This window comes from Sphaeramia orbicularis, chromosome 13 (assembly GCF_902148855.1).
Source record: "Sphaeramia orbicularis chromosome 13, fSphaOr1.1, whole genome shotgun sequence".
NCBI classification, from domain to species: Eukaryota; Metazoa; Chordata; class Actinopteri; order Kurtiformes; family Apogonidae; genus Sphaeramia; species Sphaeramia orbicularis.
Genome location: NC_043969.1, coordinates 51,687,253 through 51,709,752, shown reverse-complemented (window position 1 = coordinate 51,709,752; position 22,500 = coordinate 51,687,253). Strand labels below are relative to the sequence as shown.

The following is a 22,500-nucleotide window of genomic DNA, read 5'->3' as shown; positions in this document are numbered from 1 at the left end:
ATGTATTAAACTGACTGAACTCTTCTAAAATCACTACTTGTGTGATTGTATTTCAGATTAAAGAGCCTGTCGTCACTCTGTGTCCTGGCCACGCCGCCCCCGCCCCCCCCACCCACAGAGCGCCAGCGCTGGGCGTGGCCCTGAGTGTCCCTGGGAACCATTGGTGCTGTGACTGTGGGGAGGAGGAGCCTCGATGGGCGTCGGTCAACCTGGGGGTCACTATGTGTATTGAATGCTCCGGCATCCACAGGTAAAGAGGAGGGGCTTAGCTGCCGGGGGGAGGGGCATTTAGGTCTTCATTAGGGCTGGGTCTCAGTAGGTGGACTTGAGTGTCCTGGTCAGTATCTGGTTTTTGAAGTAACTCGTTTTTAAAAGGGATTTTATTGTCCCTGTAATAAGCGCACAGGAACTAGCATTAGCATTAGCATTCATGGACTCCAGATCTGGGTCAGGACCGTGGTCAGGGGCACCAGCAGGAGACCGGACCTGTGTACCTGGGCTTTAAACACCACATCCTGAGTTCAGAAACCCAGATAAGCCTTCAAGTTTTAGAACCCTGGGTGGGACATGGATATTTGTCCAGAGCTCGACCTTTGACCTTTGTGTGTGAAGTAGTTGACACATGTCCGTTTGGGTCATGAAACAACAAAGGTGAACAAACAGGACACAAACACAGCACCGTCAGAAACACACACGTTTAGTCTGACAACCTTCATCTAGGACCAGATCTGGTATGAAGGAGAAGAAGACCACGAGTCCATCCTCCTCCTGAAGACTGTGGTTCTGGACTCTGTGGTTCTGGACTCTGTGGTTCTGGACTCTGTGGTTCTGCAGTGTGTATTATCTGTGTGTAGTACATTGTGTGTGTAATATGTGTGTGTAGTATATAGTGTGTACTGTGTGTGTATTATGTGTGTGGTCTGTGTGTGTAGTGCATAGTGTGTACTGTGTGTAGTAGTATGTCTGTGTGTGTGTAGTATATGGTGTGTACTGTGTGTGTAGTCCATAGTGTGTCCTGTGTGTGTATTATGTGTGTGCGTGTATTATGTGTGTGTACTGTGTGTAGTACTTAGTGTGTCCTGTGTGTCGTACTTAGTGTGTACTGTGTGTAGTACTTAGTGTGTCCTGTGTGTGTACTGTGTGTGTAGTACTTAGTGTGTCCTGTGTGTAGTACTTAGTGTGTCCTGTGTGTAGTACTTAGTGTGTCCTGTGTGTAGTACTTAGTGTGTCCTGTGTGTGTGTGTGTTGCAGGAGTCTGGGCGTCCACGTGTCCAAGGTGCGCTCTCTGACTCTGGACTCGTGGGACTCTGAACAGATGAAGGTAAGAGCGCACACTCTACCTTCAGGGTTTGAAGCGCTGCCGAGCTCTAACTGATGCACAGATGCATTATGGGTAGGATGAACATCCCCTCTTCTGTTCTCGTGTCTTCACTTTAGCTGCTGTGTATTCTGGGAAATGACGTCATCAACCGTATCTATGAGGCGCGATGTTCGGAGGAAGGACACGTTAAACCTCAGCCCGACAGCCCACGGTAAAACACTCCCATGATGCACTGGGAACCCTGGGACCAGTAGAGTCTGAGTACAGGAGACCAGTTTATCGGATGTTTCAGCTGAAGTCATGTGTTTGTTTTTGCTCAGTTCCATGTAAACCTTTGGTGTTCCACACACGTGTTTCATAAACTGGACAAATGTCAGGTGTTTGGAGAATCCGCTCCAGTAAAAGTAGGAGCTGTTTGTTTGAAAGTGAAGGTGACGACGGAGGAGGATGTTCTGTGTTTCAGAGCCCAGAAGGAGGCCTGGATCAAACAGAAGTATGTGGAGAAGAGCTTCACCAACAGAACCGGCCCACACGGATCCAGTAGGTCCACACCCCACAGAACCACACCCCACAGAACCACACCCCACAAAACCACACCCCACAGAACTGCACCCCACAGAACCACTTCAGGTCCACACCCCACAGAACCGCTTCAGTTAAACACCCCACAGAACCACTTCAGGTCCACACCCCACAGAACCACCTCAGGTCCACACCCCACAGAACCACTTCAGGTCCACACCCCACAGAACCGCTTCAGTTAAACACCCCACAGAACCGCTTCAGGTCCACACCCCACAGAACCACTTCAGTTAAACACCCCACAGAACCACTTCAGGTCCACACCCCACAGAACCACCTCAGGTCCACACCCCACAGAACCACTTCAGGTCCACACCCCACAGAACCGCTCCATTAAACTCATGTGTTTCCTGTTGAACAGACGTTCAAACTCAGCCGTCTGGTGTCACCACTGCACATGTGCGGGAGGTGGATTCCAGTGTCACATGTCGTCTATGGGACAGATCCACCCAATCAGATGCTTAGTTGTTCATTTGTCTGGTCCTTATCCTCTGCTTCTACTGTCACAGCTTCAGCTTCTGTGTATTTAATGGCAAATAGAAGCTGATTGGACGGTGAAGGAGATGATGCAGTTATAATATTAGTCACTGATAATGACTAATGTTAAATATAGTTGAAAATCACCTGTGTTTCGGTTTCAGAAAAACAGGACGTCATCTAAAGGTTGGGTTTGGGTTAACGGCTCTGTGAAAACCCACTCTTTTCTTCCTCTGTTTTGTTTCAGAGTCTACCAAAGAGGAGGCGGGGCTTTGTCTGTATCAGGCTGCGACGACAGGAGACCTGGTTGCCATGGCAGCGGCGCTGGCCCAGGGGGCGGAGGTCAACGGGAGCATAAGTACAGAGCAGGGTCGCACGGCGCTGATCGGCGCCGCCGTAGGGGTGAGGAGGGCGTTAAAGGGTGGGAGGAGTCAGGAAACAGCTGCAGCCGCTGCAGTCACAGCGCTGTCATTGGTCTGTGTCACCTACAGGGGTCACTGTTGGCCTGCGAGTTCCTCCTGCAAAACGGAGCCAACGTCAACCACAGAGACCAGAGAGGACAAGGAGCGCTGCACACTGCTGCCACCGCTGGACACACCGGGTAATGTTCCATCACACTAAGCACAGGGGCCAGGTGCAGTACTTTAGACTAAGCACAATTAAAAATCATTCATTTTTCATCTGTATTAATCATGATTCATTTTGCATAAACAAACAGACTCAAAAAAGATGGGAATATATATGCACTTAAATATATATGCACTTAATTATATATGCACTTAAATATATATGCACTTCAATATATACAGGGTGGGGAAGCAAAATGTACAATATTTTGAGGCAGGGATGTAAAGACAGTGTATGACCAATTAGTTTATTGAAAGTCATGAGAATTTATTTGTCACAAGAAAATGTACATAATAGAAAATGTTTTTATTCTATGTGTCCTCCTTCTTTCTCAATAACTGCCTTCACACGCTTCCTGAAACTTGCGCAAGTGTTCCTCAAATATTGGGATGACAACTTCTCCCATTCTTCTTTAATAGTATCTTCCAGACTTTCTGGTAATAGTTTTGCTCATAGTCATTCTCTTCTTTCCATTATAAACAGTCTTTATGGACACTCCAACTATTTTTGAAATCTCCTTTGGTGTGACGAGTGCATTCAGCAAATCACACACTCTTTGACGTTTGCTTTCCTGATTACTCATATGGGCAAAAGTTTGTGAAAAGGTATGGATAATAGTGTTAGGTATGATTATGACATCAGTATATGTTTGGGTTCAAAACAACTGACGTAGTGTCTGCTGAGAAAAAACAACTAAATGTTCATTGTACATTTTGCTTCCCCACCCTGTATGTGCTTAAATATATATATGCACTTGAATATATATGTATTCAAATATGTATGTACTTCAATATATATCTGCACTGAAATATATATGTACTTAAATATATATGCACTTAAATATATACAGCATCTGCACTGAAATATATGTACTTAAATATATGTGCACTTAAATATAGATGTACTTAAATATATATGCACTTAAATGTGTATGCACTTGAATATATATGGACTTTATATGGACTTAAATATATGCACTTAAATATAAATGTACTCAAATATATATGCACTTAAATATATACAGCATCTGCACTGAAATATATGTACTTAAATATATATGCACTTAAATATACATGTACTTAAATATATATCCGCTTAAATATATATGCACTTAAATATATACAGCATCTGCACTGAAATATATGTACTTAAATATATGTGCACTTAAATATATATGTATTTAAATATATACAGTATATCTGTTTAAATATGTATCCACTTAAATATAGATGTACTTAAATATATATGCACTTAAATGTGTATGCACTTGAATATATATGGACTTTATATGGACTTAAATATATGCACTTAAATATAAATGTACTTAAATATATATACACTTAACGTGTTTGTCCTAGCTGGTTGACTCGTTAGCCATAGTGCTAACAGAATCCCAGACTAACGTCTGCTTGGTGTTAAGGTGGTATTTTAAGGTGGAAGTGCTCGGGTGAATCTTAAACTCCTTCCTTCAGAGTGTGTCTAATCCTTTGTGTGGATCGACTGTTCGGTCTGGTTTTTTCTCCTCATATTTCCATCCAGAGGGTTAGCATGCTGCTTCTGCTCTTCCACCTTTATGTTTTGGTTCTGCTGCCTGTCACGTGTGCGCTAACGCTAACTCTGCTGGGACAAACTGACCCAAATGTGTAGACAGCCCTCCTCCATAGGTTTTTGTTGAGTTTTATTTCATTTGACGGAGCTTTGATACAAATCTCATTTGGTCCAGACTTTGAGTTTTCAGTCTGATCCATACAAAACATTTTGAATAGTTCAGATCAATGAAGTTATAGAAGATGTTGTTCCCGATAAACGAAAGAAAAAGATAAACAACATGGTGACGTCAGAGACACAGGTGACCAGAGTCAGTTCAGTTTATGTTCAACCACTGTCACGTCCAGACATTAGTGTTTGGAGGTGAAGACCACGTAGAGGGGATGGTGGTGGTGTGTGTGAACTACAGCCTTCACACAAACACACACCGCCTGCTGACTTCCACTGGGCATGTGCAGACAGGTGTGTCTGCTGCTGAAGAGAGGAGCCAATCAGTACGCTGTGGACGAGAGAGGACACGACCCACTGGCCATCGCCATGGAAACAGCCCACGCTGACATAGTTACACTGTGAGTTTTTGTCTTTGTGTTGTTTTCCTCTGGTTAGGGTTATGTCACAGTGACACACACACACACACACTCTCACACACACACACACACACACACACACACACACACACACACACACTAAACCTCGGTGAAACATGAGTTACAGTTAGGTGAGTTAGATTTGTGTTGCGTATTTGTGTAAATGTAGACTATATAATGCTGTATACAGGGTACTATAGACTATATAATGTCGTATGTATCTGTTTATTTATATGTTGCCGTACTTCCTGTGGTTGTTGGTTCGTAATGTTTCAGACTTCGGATGGCCAGGATGAATGAAGAGATGAGAGATTCAGAAGGAGTGTTTGGAGCTGTTGGTTAGTACACACACACACACACACACACACACAGAACTAATTAATGAACTAATTAAAGCTGAACTGATATTCTTGAGCTCTGAAACATCGGCTTTGATTCTCTAACTGTGTCGAATCGACAGGAGATGACGAGACGTTTCAGGACATCATCCGTGACTTCAGCGACATGGCATCACATGATCCAGACAAACTGAGCAGACGGCAGTTCAACCGCAGAACGGAGGAGGAGGATGAAGAAGGAGGAGGAGGAGGATGAAGAAGGAGGAGGAGGAGGAGGATGAAGAAGGAGGAGGAGGAGGATGAAGAGGGAGGAGGGATGAAGAGGGAGGAGGAGGAGGATGAAGAAGGAGGAGGAGGAGGAGGATGAAGAAGGAGGAGGAGGAGGATGAAGAGGGAGGAGGAGGAGGATGAAGAAGGGGGAGGAGGAGGATGAAGAGGGAGGAGGAGGAGGATGAAGAAGGAGGAGGAGGAGGAGGATGAAGAAGGAGGAGGAGGAGGATGAAGAAGGGGAGGAGGAGGATGAAGAAGGAGGAGGAGGAGGATGAAGAGGGAGGAGGAGGAGGATGAAGAGGGAGGAGGAGGAGGATGAAGAAGGAGGAGGAGGATGAAGAGGGAGGAGGAGGAGGATGAAGAGGGAGGAGGAGGAGGATGAAGAAGGGGGAGGAGGAGGATGAAGAAGGAGGAGGAGGAGGATGAAGAGGAGGAGGAGGAGGATGAAGAGGGAGGAGGAGGAGGATGAAGAAGGAGGAGGAGGATGAAGAAGGAGGAGGAGGAGGATGAAGGAGGAGGAGGAGGATGAAGAGGGAGGAGGAGGATGAAGAAGGAGGAGGAGGAGGATGAAGAGGGAGGAGGAGGAGGAGGATGAAGAAGGAGGAGGAGGAGGATGAAGAGGGAGGAGGAGGAGGATGAAGAGGGAGGAGGAGGATGAAGAGGGAGGAGGAGGATGAAGAAGGAGGAGGAGGATGAAGAGGGAGGAGGAGGATGAAGAAGGAGGAGGAGGATGAAGAAGGAGGAGGAGGATGGATGGATGGATGGATGGATGGAGGAGGAGGATCAAGAGGGGAGGAGGAGAGTAAACGAGAGGAAGAGAAGGTAGGAGCAGGACAGATGGACAGATGGACAGATGGACAGACAGCAGAGTTGAAAAGTCGCCCAAATCATGGGAAGGACCTGTAACGACCTCTGACCTCTAATGATCTTTAGGGTTCAGTCAAGTCCTGCTTAAAAACACGTCCTATGACACTGCGTTTCCATAGTAACGGTGTTCCATAGTTACTGAACCTGCCCCTGAATATGAATATATCACAGATATGGTTTATTAAACCTGGGTTTATATATTATATAACAGAACACAGTTAGAGCCTTTTATGTTTAGTTGTTTCTCCAGTTGAATTGGATGTTTTTTCTTTAGTTACATTTATTTTCTGTCTTAAAGGGACATAACCTGCTGCTGTCATTTGTACTAAAAGTATTATTTTAAGGGGTTTTAGCCACTTTACTTTAGTCTAATATTCTGGTAAAACCAGATTTAATCCAGGACTCTGTTCAGTGACATTAAAGTTGAGGTCAGATCATTGTCATATGTTTGGGTTTTAAGACCGTTCTTCTTGGTTTGTGTCTGTGGAGACGTCTGTTACCATCGTACGAGTATGAGATGCTTTAACCACGTGTTTGTTTCACCGTCGGCAGCTGTGAGCCACGTCTGTAAAAAGGGTCGGTGCATCCTGAGGCAGAAGAACCAACTGTGGAGACTGAAACAGTGGTGTTCAAAGGGTTAATGGTGTCTGTAACAGCCCTGTACAACCAACCAGTAATAATAAAGAAAGAAAGAATCACATGACTCCTGTGGGCGTGGCTTTGAAATCACCGCCAGGTCAATGTCAGCGCTCAGAATTTTATCAAAACACAAATGTTTCAGTTTAGTATTTTATTATTTGAAGGAACTGAGCAGTGAACAGTGCAGATGACAGAATTCAACTGTAAAGGTTCTGTTATTGTTATTATTATTATTATTGTTATTATTATTATTATTATTATTGTTATAATTATTATTATTATTATTATTATTATTATCTTCTGTTGTTTTCCCAAATGAATGTCACATTGTGTCCAGATGAAAAACGCTCCTGAAGAGACAAAGTCAACATCACCTCCACTGTTTCTGTCACTTTAAGGTTTTGCTCAGTTTTTGCCTCATTTCTGCTGCTTTTTTGCCCCATTTGACCTCATCTTTACCAAATTTTTAGCCCATTTTTCCCCCATTATGCTCTATTTTTAACAAGTTGTTGCCTAATTTTTGCCCCATTTTTACCAATTTTTTTTTTTACACCATTTTTAAAACCAAATTTTTACTCTATTTTTGCCCAATTTTTACTGTTCTGGACTGTGGTTCTGGTCTGGACTGTAGACACAACCACTGCTCTGAAAATGCCTTCAATTTCTATGTAAAGATTGAACATGAGGGGTCCCAGGATGGTGTTTAAAATAAACCATTAGAGGCTCTGCGCTTCTACCTGCACTTTTACTGTTTTATTATGACTTTGATTAATGTTAGGGATGTGCAAAAGAAATAAATAAAAATAATTTTACAACAATAAAGTCAAATACAAAAAGAGTCATAACTTTACATGATTAAAGTCATCACATTTCAAGATGAAAGCCATAATGTTACAAGAACAACATCGTAATTTAAAAACAGGCGGGAAAAATATCCTGATTTCTAGAATACAGTCGTACCCACTGGTCTGATAATGTCGAACTGGAACATTCTGGGAGGTTCTACTGTCATTTGGGGGTTACGCACAAAGGACAAATACTGAGCCTATTACCCCCACCCACCAAATACTGAGCCTATTAGCCCCGCCTACCATCAACACATTAGCATTAGTTGTCCACTCCAACAGATGTGTAAGTTGATGCTTCACTTGTTGCAATCGCTGTAACTGGAAACTCATCAACAAGGATTAAGATTTATAAAATATGACAGTTTATCAAACTTGTGAATTTATTTTCAAAATATTTCAACTTTAATCTCATAAAAGTACAACACTTTTGTTAAATTCTGATTTTTTTTAAACTACAACTTTGTTTTCATAATATTATGACTCTTTGTATTTGCCTTTATTCTCCTAAAATTATGAGTTTTATCTTGATATTTAGCTCTGCCAAGGAGGTTCTGTTTTTGCCGGCGTTGGTTTGTCTGCCTGTGTGCAACATAACTCAAAAAGTTATGGACGGATTTGGATGAAAATTTCAGGAAATGTTGATACTGGCAGAAGGAACAAATGATTAAATTTTGGTGGTGATCAGGGGGGAGTGCTTTTCTAGTTTACAACTTTATTCTCATAGTGACTGGTGGTTTTATTTTCTTATGCGACCCTACTACACCTTTTGATGATTGATATTTGTATACATTGTTTACTCGATCAACTAATTTTATCAATGATGCCTGGTTGCTTGCTAGCTAGCGCAGATGTTAGCAAACTCACTAGTAATCCTGGTTGTTTGTTTCCCGTAGGTGTGTGTTTGTTTCATTTACTAGGTCACCCTTTTGCCTCAGGAGTGTGTTTTTATTACTAAACACAGAATTAAACTGGAAAAGCACTCGGAGAGCGCAGACCTCTGCCAAGGCAGATAAGTGCCCCCCCCCCATCACCACCAAAATTCAATCATTTGTTCCTTGTGCCAGTATCAACATTTCCTGAAATTTTCATCCAAATCCATCCATAACTTTTTGAGTTATCTTGCACAGGAACAGACAGACAGACAGACAAACCAACACCGGCAAAAACAGAACCTCCTTGGCGGAGGTAATCAGTTAAATCTAGTTTTCATCAGATATTTGCAGTTCAGTATTTGACCCATGCTTAGAAGGATTAACTTCACTGAAAACAAATGCACATGGTCGGAGGGGGCGAGGTTAGGGGTGGGTTTTACCACAGTCAATATGTATGTCCAAACTGTAGGGGGCGCTCCATAGAGAAAAATGATACTAAAACAGTGAGGAAGAACCAGAACGGTCCAAACTTACATCGTTCCTCTTTAAGGTTCAGTATGAATGGTATCACAGTACAGACCTGGTAAAACCACACATGCACTTTCGAATGCACTGCTCAGAACATTCTAAACAGTCCTGCTGTTCATTCCACAACCTTCATTCCCAGTTCTGTGTTTTTCACTCAGCATCACCAACACATGACCTCAGTGTTTCCTGTCTTTCATGGGTCTTCATATGTGTCTGAACGTGGCTTTTTTGGCTAAAGCTTTTGTTACAAACTGAACAACAGAACGGTTTCTCCCCCGTGTGAACTCGACGGTGAGTATCTAAAGTTGACTTATCTGCAAATCTTTTCCCACACACTGAACAACCAAAGAGTTTCTCTCCTGTGTGAGTTGCCATATGCCTCCTGTAATTACATTTTTGGCTGAAACATTTCTTACAGACCGAGCAGCTGTAGGGTTTCTCTCCTGTGTGGACTCGACTGTGAACGTCTAAGATAGATTTTCGAGCGAATACTGCGTCGCATACTTTACAGTAAAATGGTTTCTCTCCTGTGTGTCCTCTACTGTGATAACGTAACTCTGACTTTTGAGAAAATCTTTTACCACATACTGAACAGCCAAAGTGTTTCTGTCCTTTGTGAGCTGCCATATGTGTCCTAAAGTTACCTATTTGGCTGAAACATTTGTTACAATCCAAACATCTGAAGGGTTTCTCTCCTGTGTGGATTCTCATGTGAATATCTAAGCTTGACTTTTGAGTAAACCTCGTATTACAATAGGAACAACCAAATGGTTTCTCTCCCGTGTGAGTTCTCATGTGTCTTTTCAAATTGGACCACTGACTAAATGTTTTCCCACATTCAGAGCAGTGATGTGGTTTCATTTTCCCTCCCTCTTCTCTTCCACTCAGGTCATTATTTCGAATGTTACTGTCTGTGTCAACTACATTCACAGGTTCTGGTTCCGTGGGTCCAGCTGAACGGCTGCCTGAAGGTTTGGTGTTGTTGGTGGACTCGGGTCCACTGCTCTGGGTCCAGTCTTCGCTGTCCTCGGTGTCCTCAGATTCCTCAGTGTGTTCATCAGGATGTGGATGGAAGATGGAGGCTGGTTCTGATCCGTCTGGACCCTCTCGGTTCTGCTCAGTCTGTCTTCGATGGAGCTGTGACGACTGAGGTTGGTCTTCATCATCCTCACTCTTCACTAGGAACTGGGTCGAATCCACCTCTGTCAGAACCTCCTGATTGGTCCACAGTTCCTCCTCTTTGATGTTGAGAAGTTCTGGTTCCTCCTGGCCCAGATTGGAGGTCCGGTTCTGCTGCTCAGGGGGAACCGCTTCTTTTACCACTGACATCTGCAGAACAATAACAAACATCGAACCATTAAACCACAACAACCCCCCATCCGCCAGACCGGAACCAGCTGGGCTGCATGTTCTGAATATACTGAACCAGTACCAACTGGACTGCATGGTCTAAATATACCGGACCGGTACCAACTGGACTGTATGGTCTAAACATACTGGACCAGAACCAACAACAACCAGTGATGCAATGTTCACTGTTACCGTGGAAACACTGGGACCCCAGACTAGATTTCCCATGATTTTTAAACTGCCCCTGAAACGGGTCTGAGCTGCATCAGCCCTGGAACCAACCGGTCCACATCTCCACCTCCTCCTCCTCCTCCTGACCCAGACTGAGGACTCTGGGTGTTTTCTCCACTGCTCATCTGCAAAACACTGGAATAAATGTTCTGATTGTGGAAGTCTTCTAGCTTTTATTAACCCTTTCATGCATGAATTATGACAACCTTAATCAAGATTTTTTTTTTTTTCCTGAGTGTTTTTTTTTTCTCTTTAGGCATGAAAAAAACAATGCCATTGAAAAAAAAAATCAATCTATTTTTCATGGATTTGCAAAAATGTCCACTCAGCTGGACACCATACGTTTAATTTTTTAAGCAAAGAAACATGTATTTAAAACTCATCATTAGAAAGTCATATACTGTGTGAAAACTATTAAATAAAAACATTTTTAATGCCACTAATCTGTTTTCTCACAGTTTATCATATTCTAATACTAGTTATTACTCATTTCATGAAGATAATATCCTCCTGAGACCCAGGAAATTGACAGTTGTCTTGATTGGAAACTGCATAATGCAACAGTTTTTTAAGATACATTTTTAAAATCATTTTTATTGATTGATTGATTTTTTTTTTTTATGGAATGTTCTTTGCAATGGACAGTATGTAAGTTAAACTGTCAAACTTTTGTCCCCTATAGAGGACAAAGTGCATTGCTGGGTCTCAGGAGGATATGCAACAAAACAAAAAAAAATTGTTTCAGAAAACTGTTAATTACAGTCTGATAACAATTAGCAGTTGATTTACACTCAGACATGTTTGTGCAGATCAGGTTTATCTAGAACAGCAAAGTTACAGTAATGGTCTGAATGTCAGAGTTTTGGATGATGCATGAGCGCCCACTACGTTGACTGATATGGAACTAAAGCAACAAAATCCATGAATATACAAGAAAACAGCTGGAGAAGAACTGTCCACTGGAGTGACTACTATGAGTGAAAGGGTTAAACTAGGACCAGGTCGGACTTTCAAAGCCACAGTTGATCAGATGTCCGGAACATTCTCTCGTCTTTAGTTTTAAATAAAAACCAGATTTACAGCTGAACCTTTCACTTAAAACCTCCTTGGTTCCATTTAAAGACGGTCTGAGACGGTTCCTGAACGCGTCCATGTGGGTCCGGGTTCAGGACTCGGCCCATTCCGGGTCTCGGTACCAGCGGGTCGGACCTACGGAACCGAGCTTCCCCTTCATTTCCTGTTTGAAGTCTGTGATGCGTTCACGGACTTTACCTGATCGTGAAGGAGCGGCAGCAGAACCCGTACCGTCCACTTCATGGATCCGTGTTTGTCTCAAATGTGGTCTTTAGTTTTGGACTCTTTGGTGTTTCAGCTGCAGTTCAGCTTCAGCTTCACCAACTAAACCCTCCATTCACAGTAAAAGTCAAAGGAGCCGCTGGTCCAGCACCGGAAAACTGCTCTGAGTGTTTCAGTCCGGTTCAGGTCCTTCAACCGAGGACAGAGGCGCACTGCTGCCCCCAGCGGCCGGGAGGGGTAAGACAGGTTCCACTGTGTGGTCCTGATGTGGACTAAAGGGACCCCCCCCTTGGAGGACCATAAACCTCCAGCCCCCCCTCAACCCCCACAACACTGTATCAGTGGTTCAATTAGAACTTTTATTGACAGAAACATCAATATTGTATCAATACTTTTTGCTTTTCCTTGAACAATTTTTTGTTCAAATTAAAAATAACGTAGATTTGTGTTTGAATAATATAAATAAAGTCACCCAGACTGCTCCGAGACAATATTTATACAAATAAAAATAGGAAATGTCCAATCACCAGGACAGTAGATTGGTTTAGTGTCAGTCCATAAAATGAGTTCAGGGTGCTCCAACCATCAAACATTAGTTCCACCTGATACATGTTCCAACCTGAAGAACAAAAAAAAAAAAACCAAAACACCCAGGACTGATCCCATGACCCCCCTGGAAAGACCCACACACCCACAGTTTGAGAACCACTGTGTCTGTTCCAGGTTCAGTCCTGTTACCGTCATGTGTCTTTGTGTTTGTTGGTCAGTAAAAGAGAGAAACTATTGAAAGGCTGTTTGATTTCCACCACAGTTCAACTGTTAACGTGTGTATGTGTGTGTGTGTAATGATGCTACTGCCCAAACCTGCTCGTCTTTCAGAACAGTTGGATTCATTAACACACATGTGATCTGGATCAATCCACTGGTTGAAGCGCTTTAGTTGAATCATTTCCACAGTTACAGTGTTTACCGTCACATCACCCAGCTCTAGTTCCTGGATGTGTGAGTTTTACTGAACGTCACCAACACTTGAACTCAGCATTTCTTGGCTCATGTGGGTTTTCATGTGATTCTGGACGTAACATTTTCGACTAAAACACTTTTTACAAACGGAACATTTGAAGGGTTTTTCTCCTGTGTGGATTCTCATGTGAACACTTAAGCTTGACTTCCGGGTAAACTTTGTACCGCATTCCGAACAGTCAAATGGTTTCTCTCCTGTGTGAGTTGCCATATGCATCCTGCACGCACCATAATATCTAAAGCTCCGCCCACAAATGGAACATATGAAAGGCTTTTCTCCTGTGTGGACTCTCATGTGAATATCTAAGCTCGACTTCAGATTAAACCTTGTGCCACATTCTGAACAACCAAATGGTTTCTCTCCGGTGTGGAGTCTCATGTGACCAGCTAACGTTGACTTATGGGTAAATCTTTTACCGCAGACTGAACAACTGAATGGTTTCTCTCCTGTGTGAGTTCTCATGTGGGTTTTTAAATTGGATCTCCTGGCGAATGCTTTCCCGCACTCAGAGCAGTAGCGTGGTTTCCTTTGACCTCCGACCCCTCTGACAGTGAGGTCAGGGTTTGTCATGTGACTGTGCGTGTTTGTGTCTTGTGTATCGACTACACATGGACCGTGGTGAGTCCTGTTGGTCTTCTGAGATGACCTTGTAACTCGTGTAGAGGATGCGAACGCCAGTCCTCCTGCCGCGTCCACGTCCAGAGGACACCTGTCAAAGCTTCTTCTGCTCTTGGACTTGGACGCTGAATGTTCTGCGTTTGTGGCAGTCGTACTGTTTTCATCCTGAACGTGTATTCTGTCCACATCTGGTTCTGATCCTCCATCTGGATCCTGTTTGTTCTCCTCAGTTGGTCTTTGATGAAGCGGTGACGGCTCAGGTTTCTCTTCATCATCTTCATCACTCTTCAGAGGGAACTCGATGATATCGGCCTCGTTCGGGTCCTGAACCGGCGCTGCCTCCTGATTGGTCCACGGTTCCTCTTCTTCCTCTTTAATCTCTTTAATGTGCAGAAGCTCTGGTTTATCTTGGTCGACATTTGGGTTGTGAGCCTGTTGTTCTTCTTTAATCATCAACAGCTTCTGGACATATGCAGGATGATCTAAAACAGACAGAAACACACCATTCATAGCATCTGTTTATTCACCTCTCATTATTTATATCAACCTTGAACCCAAGAAACACTCCGACCAGGTTCCACTGTAGACCAGGACTGTCCGTCTCATGTTAGTTCAGTTCCACATTCAGTCCAATATGATCTGAAGTGGGCCGGACCAGGAAAAGAACAGAAGAACAGCCTGGAAATACTGACATTTCACAATGCTTCAACTTGATTTTAGTACAAAAAAGTAGAATTAAATTATGAAAATGTTAAAATGTCTACATTTACATGGATTCCATTTGCAAAAAATAATGAATAACCTGAACAACCAGAAAACTTTAAGAAAAATAAGTGGAATTTTAATAATATTCTGTCTAAGTTTATCATTTATCCAGATAACAGTGGGTCTACAAAAGCACTAAACCTTTAGTAACGGCAGAATATTGGTCCAGTTTGGTTTGGAATGTGTCATTATTTATAGTTTATTTTACTGGCCGGACCCACTGGTGATTAAACTGGGTGAAACTGAGTTTGACAACCTTGAGTGTGAATGTTTTCAGTACATTTTACACATTCATCCTGCAGTCGGATTGGACTCTGTGGTGGCCTGGTTTTGGCCCCTGGACCATATGTTTGACACCTCTACTCTGGAACACTGATGGTGAAAGTGTCAGCGATTAAAACACAAACCAAACCCAACCTGTCCAACACATGCCCAGTTTGACCACATTCATCCAGTCGACTCCATACGTCTGAGATGGATCAGTCAGAGACGGATCTTTAAAGACTAGAAACGATTATTGGTTCCAGGTTTTAGAACCGATGAAGAAAACAAAGCAAAAGACATGATGTAAATAATAAATATGTACATATCATCAGTGAAGGTTTAAAAAGTGTCACTGAGCGACAGGAACACCAGCAGCTGTTTGGAACAGGCCTCAGCTGAACCAGGACCAGGACCAGGTTGGTTTGGGTTGGAGCTCAGCTGTTTCTGCACCAGAGACTCTGAACCCAGTCCACGTCCGTCAAAGACCAGAACCTTCACAGCTCTGGTCCAGATGTTCCAACTTTTAGTCCAAAGACAACAGATCCTAGATTTCCTTTCATACAGTCTGTGATTTAAAGGCTTTTACCTGAAACTGGCGTCAACTGGATCAGCTGATCTGGATCCTGATGAACTCCTGGGTCCTCCTGCTCCTCTTTAATGGGGGGCGGATCTGGGTCCTGGTCCAGACTGGGATCCTCCTCTTTAACCATCATCAGCTGGATGTCTGTAAGACACACACACACATAAATACACACTTCTCTGTGTCATGGTGTCGATAACAGTTCATGTCTTTGAACCTGTTTGACTCCTGATGAAACTGAAAATCCTGTCAAATATAAATGATATTTATTTGATTTTTATTTAACCAGGGAAAAAAAACTCATTGACATTAAAAATCTTTTTTCCAGTGTCGTGGCTCAGATAGCGACAGCAGAAGTTACACTAAACAGAATCACATTCACACTAAACATATACAAAATAACACATGAAAAGTCTGTTTTAAACCCAGACATCAAACACTGAACTAAGAACGTTCGTATAAAACACCATCAATAATTTAAAAGTAGAACAAAAGTGTTCCTTAAAAGCATCTGAAAGCAGAACCTGGTTCAGGTCTAAAAACATCCACATTTATCTGTTTCTCATTGATTTAGAAGGAATTTACAGATTTACAGGCTGATGAACTTTAACCTCAGCAGAACAGAGTGTGTGTGTTTCTGTTGTAAAATGTACAGAATAAATAAACCTTTACTAACCTTCCTGCCTCAAAGAACACACACACACACACACACACACACACACACACACACACACACACACACACTACTGTCCACTGTCTCCTGTTCTTTACCGTCTTCTCTGAGGGGCTAGCTTAGCTTTAGCTTTAGCTTTAGCCGCAGTGACAGGATCCAAACCCGCAGGAAGTTGAATGACTCCGCCGTCAAACCGAACCGGAGGGTCCAAAACCCCGCTGCACCCGAACCCATACTGGGCTTTGGACCGGGTCCTGGTCTGCAGAAAACTTTGCCAGGTTCGTAAGAGTGACCACAGACCAGTCAGTACGGTGGCCAGGAAGGGTCAAAGGAGTCCGCGTCTGGTCCGTCCGCGGTGCCACTGCTGCCCCCAGCGGCCTGGAGGAGCAGCTCCGGTACCGAGTGTGGTTCTGATCCGGGTTAGGGTAGGGTTGGATTATTCTTTACTGTTTAGTTTTATTTTTGACTTTTTTTTCTCCGATTCAGTTTGTTTGAATTAGTTTTTACAGCAGGTTTGATAGTTTTTATTAGTTTTTTTTCTAAATGCTTTTTTTTTTTTTTTTTGTATAATGAACAGAAATGACCAAAATAATGAATAAAACTGACTAATATTATGAACAAAAATGACCAAAATAATGAATAAAACTGACTAATATTATGAACAAAAATGACCAAAATAATGAATAAAACTGACTAATATTATGAACAAAAATGACCAAAATAATGAATAAAACTGACTAATATTATGAACAAAAATGACCAAAATAATGAATAAAACTGACTAAAATTATGAACAAAAATGACCAAAATAATGTATAAATATGACCAAAATAATGAATAAAACTTTTTTTTTTTTTTTTATACAGTTTTAGTTTTTTCATATCTTTCATCTTCCTCTCCATCATATTCACATAAGTCCCAGACAGGACTCTGTTGCTTTAGTCTCCATGTTTCCAGGTAGACTTTGGAACAGAAGACGACTGTAAAGGACAAATGACCAGAACTGTGGGACCGTGAAGTGCAGTATGGTGCTGCCAGCGTTCATTGCTTGAGCGAAATAAATTGATATCATATTGATCTGACATTAACAAAGATGGAAACAAAGGGAATTTAATCCAAAATTTGTGTAGGTTTTAGTTAGTTTTGTAAGAACACAAAACAGTTTCAGTTTGTTACCGTTTTTTTCTTTTAATTATAGTTTTTATTTATTTCTGTTAATGAAAATGTTTTCTTTTTTTTTTTCAATTCCAGTTTTCATCATTTCATTAGTTTTCGTTAACGATAATAACTTTTGTCCTGATGTGGATCTGCCAGTCCTGGACTCAGGTTCTATGGTGACTGCCTGTTCATATGGACTTCAGTACAGTTTAATGGTCTGTTCCACATATTAGCAAATCAACAAGTCTGTATTTCTGGTAAGACCTCACCCCCACCCCCAGGGGGCCCACCCCACAGTTTGACCAACACTGAGATAAGATAATAAGATAAGATATACTATATTGATCTCCCAAAGAGGAAAGGAGGAAAGTCAAATGTCCAGCAGCACAAGACGATAAAAATCCAATCCAACAGAATGTCCAACCAAAGGTTTTCCCACGTTCAGTGCAGTCATGTGGTTTCCTTCTGACACTGAGGTCATGGGTTTTCATGTCACTGGTGTCAGTGCTTCTGTATCAAGTACACATGAGTGGGACGTGTTTTATTTAAATTCTGAGAAAAGCATCTCACTCATGTAGAAGAACCAACCAGTCCATGTCCTCTAGAGTCCACATGTCCAGAGGATAGTGTCTGTCAAAGCTTCTTCTCTTCTTGGACTTGGATGTGGACCTCCTGGTTGTGGACCTCCTGGTTGTGGACCTCCTGGATGTGGACCTCCTGGATCTGGACCTCCTGGTTGTGGACCTCCTGGATGTGGACCTCCTGGATGTGGGTCGGCTCTTGTTGGACTTGGATGTGGATGTGGAGCATCCAAAACCTTTTGTCGACCGTTTCCTTTTGAGCTAAACTCTGCTCAAGGACATTACTGCCCCCTACAGGATGAATATGATTGACAGCTGTATGGTCCGCCCCCTACAGGATGAATATGATTGACAGCTGTATGGTCCGCCCCCTACAGGATGAATATGATTGACAGATGTATGGTCCGTCCCCTACAGGATGAATATGATTGACAGCTGTATGGTCCGCCCCCTACAGGATGAATATGATTGACAGATGTATGGTCCGCCCCCTACAGGATGAATATGATTGACAGATGTATGGTCCGCCCCCTACAGGATGAATATGAATGACAGCTGTATGGTCCGCCCCCTACAGGATGAATATGATTGACAGATGTATGGTCCGCCCCCTACAGGATGAATATGATTGACAGATGTATGGTCCATCCTCAGTTTGTCCACAGAAACATTTAACAAAGTCCAACATGTCGCCTGCTGAAGGTGGACTGGGTTGTGTTTCTGTGGTTTTGGATTCTGTTGTTGTTTTGTTTTGTTGGTTGTGTTTTTCGTGTTTTGTTTGCTGTGTTGTTGTGTTTTGTTTGTTGTGTTGTTGTGTTTTGCAGCTGTTTGCGGCTCTTTTCTGACTCATGAACCCTTCAGTCATGTCTTTTTTGACTCCACCTGCTGGTTTGTGCTGTTTTGTTGCATGTTGTTTGTTGTTTAATTTGGTTGTGTGCTATTTATTTTGTTATGTTTTGTTTGTTGTGTTTTTTGTTGTTTACTTTGTTGTGTTTTGTTTGTTGTGTTGGTTGTTGTGTTGTTTATTGCTTTGCTTGTTGTTTATTTGGTTTGTTTGTTGTTTTGTCATTTGTGTTTTTTGTTTTATTTTGTTGTGTGCTGTTTTTTGTTTTGTCTTTTGTTGTTTATTTTACTGTGTTTTAGTTTTTGTGTTTGTTTATTTTTAAATTATTTTGTTATGTTTTGTTTATTGTTTTGTTTTATTTTGCTGTGTTTGTTGTTTTGTTTGTTGTGTTTGCATCTGTGACTTTTTTTTCCTTATTTTCAGAACTTGAAGGGTCCGTTTTTTTCTTCTTTCTCTGGTTTTATTTATTTATTTATTTATTTTCTGATCAGATCAGTTTTGATGTTGTGATCACTTGTTGACTATAAACACTCTAAACACAGATTGGCTTTAATGCTTCTCTCCTCTCCTGTTGTGTTGGTTCCTGTTGTCCGTCCTGCCTCCTGATTGGCTGTTCGGTGGGCCTGTCGGCTCCTATTGGCTGCAGACCCTATAAATACAGACCCGGTCCGGGTGGGGGTCAGTGTGAGGGGGGACTGGGGTCCAGGGTCCACAAAGATCTGCCTGTCGGGCACGGGTCAAACTCAGAACAGGATGGTTTTTATCAGAGTTTTATAGGAACGGACTGAAACACGTGGTTCGGTTCGGTTCGGGTTTATTTCTGGTTGGTTTTCTTGTTGAACTGGAACATGCGGCTCTTTTTCTTCTGGTGGATTTTACTTTTTCTCACCGGACTTGGATCATCCGAGGGCCTCGCGGATCCAAATCCTCCAGTCCAGTCCGTCCGGGTTCAGCTGGACCGGGTTCAGCTGGAGGGCCGGGCTGGGGGGCTTCCAGGGGCCAAGGCCGGGCGGAGGAGGCAGGACCCGGCCGGCAGACCACCACCGGGACCGGGGGCCGACGGTTGGGCCGCCAGGAGGACACCTGTGACCGGGTGAGCAGAACCGGGACGGGGTACAGTCTGTCTGCAGGGATGCATCCCCCCCCCACCCCCCAACACACACACACACACACACACACACACACACACACACACACACACACACACACACACACACACACACACACACACACAAAACCCAAAACAAACAAAAAAACGACTTTAGTGCAGTTAGAGCCAGTGTGTGTTTATTTTAGACACAACTGAGTTTAAAATAGATCAAATAAGTAGAATCAAACCTGATTTAACCCTTAAAGACCCAAACGTCCCCCTTTAACCTAAACCATCTCCTGATCTAAACTGTTTAATTCCTGTTGATCCACTAATCCTATCAATCCATGTCAGTAATTGGTGTCAAATACAGTTCTTCGTCTTTTCATGGTCATCAGATATGACCATATTTGGACGTTCAGAGGCTCTGTAGTTACCATGGAAACACAGTCATCTTCTGTAACATTAATTCACCAGTAAAACCCATGGAGTTGGATCAATGACAGTGGATGGACACACTTCGTTTATGTTCAATGAGAAATAAAATGAACAAAAATGAATGAAAGCTGTAGAAAACCCCAAATAACATGAAAAAATAAGCAAAAACTTCACCAAAGTTAAGTTAAAAAAGGAATAAAATAAGCGAGAAGATGAATAAAAAAGCCAAATTGATCAATAAAATGGACAAGAATGAATAACAACTCAACAAAATAATGATAAATAATGATTTAAAAAAATAAGAAAAATTATGAAATGGGCAACAAAATACAGAACTAGAGGCACCCGGAGAGCGCAGACCTGCGCTAAGGCAGATCAGTTATCTTCCACACAGACAGACAAACAGACAAACAAACCAACGCCAGCAAAAATATAACCTCCTTGGCGGAGGTAATGATCAAAAACAAATAAAATACCAAGTAAAATTAATAAAAAACAAAAGAAACTAAATGAACAAAAGAAAGTTTTAAAACCCATGGAGTTTAATAAACGACAGTGGATGGACCCACTGGGATTATGTTCAGCACTAATCTGACCCAGACCACTGTCATATGTGGTCCTAAATCTGACCCAGACCACTGTCATATGTGGTCCTAAATCTGACCCAGACCACTGTCATATGTGGTCCTAAATCTGACCCAGACCACTGTCATATGTGGTCCTAAATCTGACCCAGACCACTGTCATATGTGGTCCTAAATCTGACCCAGACCACTGTCATATGTGGTCCTAAATCTGACCCAGACCACTGTCATATGTGGTCCTAAATCTGACCCAGACCACTGTCATATGTGGTCCTAAATCTGACCCAGACCACTTTTCATATGTGGTCCTAAATCTGACCCAGACGACTGTCATATGTGGTCCTAAATCTGACCCAGACGACTGTCATATGTGGTCCTAAATCTGACCCAGACTACTGTCATATGTGGTCCTAAATCTGACCCAGACGACTGTCATATGTGGTCCTAAATCTGACCCAGACTACTGTCATATGTGGTCCTAAATCTGACCCAGACCACTGTCATATGTGGTCCTAAATCTGACCCAGACCACTTTTCATATGTGGTCCTAAATCTGACCCAGACCACTGTCATATGTGGTCCTAAATCTGACCCAGACCACTTTCATATGTGGTCCTACATCTGACCCAGACCTGATATTTTCCAATGTGACTTAACGTCCCAGTTGTTGGTGGGAGTGGAGGAAAACCATATTTCCTTCTGTAAACACAGTGTGTGTCTGCGTGGTCTTGTATTCCATCAGGACCTCTTCAGTGCATGTGGGTCACTTCAGAACCTCTTCAGTGCATGTGGGTCACTTCAGAACCTATTTAGTGCATGTGGGTCACTTCAGGACCTCTTTAGTGCATGTGGGTCACTTCAGGACCTCTTTAGTGCATGTGGGTCACTTCAGGGTCACATTCAGTTCAGACTCAAAACTGATAGAAGTCGCATTTAATGTAGAATATGAACCAACACACAAACAAATCAGAATTATGCATTAAGACCTGCTGTGTGGGCGGAGCCTTAGAGTGTGGCTCCTCCTTTTCCTCCATCCATCAGACGGTGGGACTTTCAGATTCTAGTGAAACCTCGTATGTCCAAATCCAACAGAACTGTGGGTCAGTGGGTTCAGGGGCTTAAAAGGACCCGTGTTTACAACAGTGTTTGGAGACTTTTACTGGAGGTTTAGTGTCTGCGAACAGGGAGCGTTTGTGTGTGAGATGAACTGGAAGTGGAAATATCAGCTGAAGTACAAGTACTTCAAATATGTACTAGGTACCATGTACTGTTGGATCTGCAGAAGGTTCTAAGTCAGGGGTCTCAAACGTGTGGCTTGGGGGCCAAATGTGTCCCACCAAAGGTTCCAGTCCGGCCCCTGGGATGAATTTACAAAGTGTATAAATTCCACAGTCCAGGCTGTGGAACTCATTTTAGTTCAGGTTCCACAAACAGACCAATCTGATCTACCGTCAAATAAAAACAGCATAAAAATGTACAGAATATAATGACTAGGGCTGT

General features: G+C 42.6%; 3 protein-coding genes across 5 annotated transcripts in view; 1 reads left to right on the top strand and 2 right to left on the bottom strand.

Moving 5' to 3' along the window:
• The window catches only part of LOC115432112 (arf-GAP with coiled-coil, ANK repeat and PH domain-containing protein 3-like), an 18,567-nt gene extending 11,509 nt beyond the window's left edge, over positions 1–7,058 (top strand). Inside the window, exons 14-23 of the mRNA XM_030152937.1 lie at positions 57–250; positions 1,252–1,321; positions 1,438–1,532; positions 1,785–1,861; positions 2,628–2,782; positions 2,872–2,981; positions 5,014–5,124; positions 5,419–5,480; positions 5,603–5,732; positions 6,658–7,058. Of these exons, the coding sequence (XP_030008797.1) occupies positions 57–250; positions 1,252–1,321; positions 1,438–1,532; positions 1,785–1,861; positions 2,628–2,782; positions 2,872–2,981; positions 5,014–5,124; positions 5,419–5,480; positions 5,603–5,732; positions 6,658–6,673 (1,020 nt within the window). The 3' untranslated portion in view covers positions 6,674–7,058. The remainder of the gene's footprint in view (positions 1–56; positions 251–1,251; positions 1,322–1,437; positions 1,533–1,784; positions 1,862–2,627; positions 2,783–2,871; positions 2,982–5,013; positions 5,125–5,418; positions 5,481–5,602; positions 5,733–6,657) is intronic.
• A 1,698-nt stretch (positions 7,059–8,756) lies between these two features.
• On the bottom strand, positions 8,757–12,557 carry LOC115432115 (zinc finger protein OZF-like). Of its 3 annotated transcripts, none has more exons than XR_003937167.1 (2): positions 9,366–11,087; positions 8,757–8,900 (listed from the first exon to the last, which is right to left on the bottom strand). XR_003937167.1 is itself a non-coding variant. In XM_030152941.1 (2 exons), the coding sequence occupies exons 1-2, from the start codon at positions 12,400–12,402 to the stop codon at positions 9,655–9,657; spliced, it is 1,224 nt and encodes a 407-aa protein (XP_030008801.1). In that variant the 5' UTR covers positions 12,403–12,557; the 3' UTR covers positions 9,185–9,654. The 3 variants fall into 3 exon arrangements, 2 of the variants coding, with proteins under 2 accessions (XP_030008801.1, XP_030008802.1); XM_030152941.1 differs by lacking the exon at positions 8,757–8,900 and adding an exon at positions 12,358–12,557 and having other exon boundaries at positions 9,185–10,833; XM_030152942.1 differs by lacking the exon at positions 8,757–8,900 and adding an exon at positions 11,099–11,208 and having other exon boundaries at positions 9,185–10,833.
• Positions 12,558–12,692: 135 nt separating this feature from the next.
• Positions 12,693–16,619, bottom strand: LOC115432116 (zinc finger protein OZF-like). Its single transcript, XM_030152943.1, has 3 exons — positions 16,404–16,619; positions 15,639–15,776; positions 12,693–14,505 (listed from the first exon to the last, which is right to left on the bottom strand). The coding sequence occupies exons 2-3, from the start codon at positions 15,763–15,765 to the stop codon at positions 13,391–13,393; spliced, it is 1,242 nt and encodes a 413-aa protein (XP_030008803.1). The 5' UTR covers positions 15,766–15,776; positions 16,404–16,619; the 3' UTR covers positions 12,693–13,390.
• Positions 16,620–22,500: the final 5,881 nt, after the last annotated feature.

Coding starts and splice junctions, on each gene's coding strand:
- LOC115432115 (XM_030152941.1), bottom strand. CDS start 12,402: ATGAAGTGGACGGTACGGGTTCTGCTGCCGCTCCTTCACGATCAG. Junction 10,834..12,357: donor TGCCGCTCCTTCACGATCAG/GTAAAGTCCGTG, acceptor ATTGTTCTGCAG/ATGTCAGTGGTAAAAGAAGC.
- LOC115432116 (XM_030152943.1), bottom strand. CDS start 15,765: ATGATGGTTAAAGAGGAGGATCCCAGTCTGGACCAGGACCCAGATCCG. Junction 14,506..15,638: donor CCAGTTGACGCCAGTTTCAG/GTAAAAGCCTTT, acceptor TGTCTGTTTTAG/ATCATCCTGCATATGTCCAG.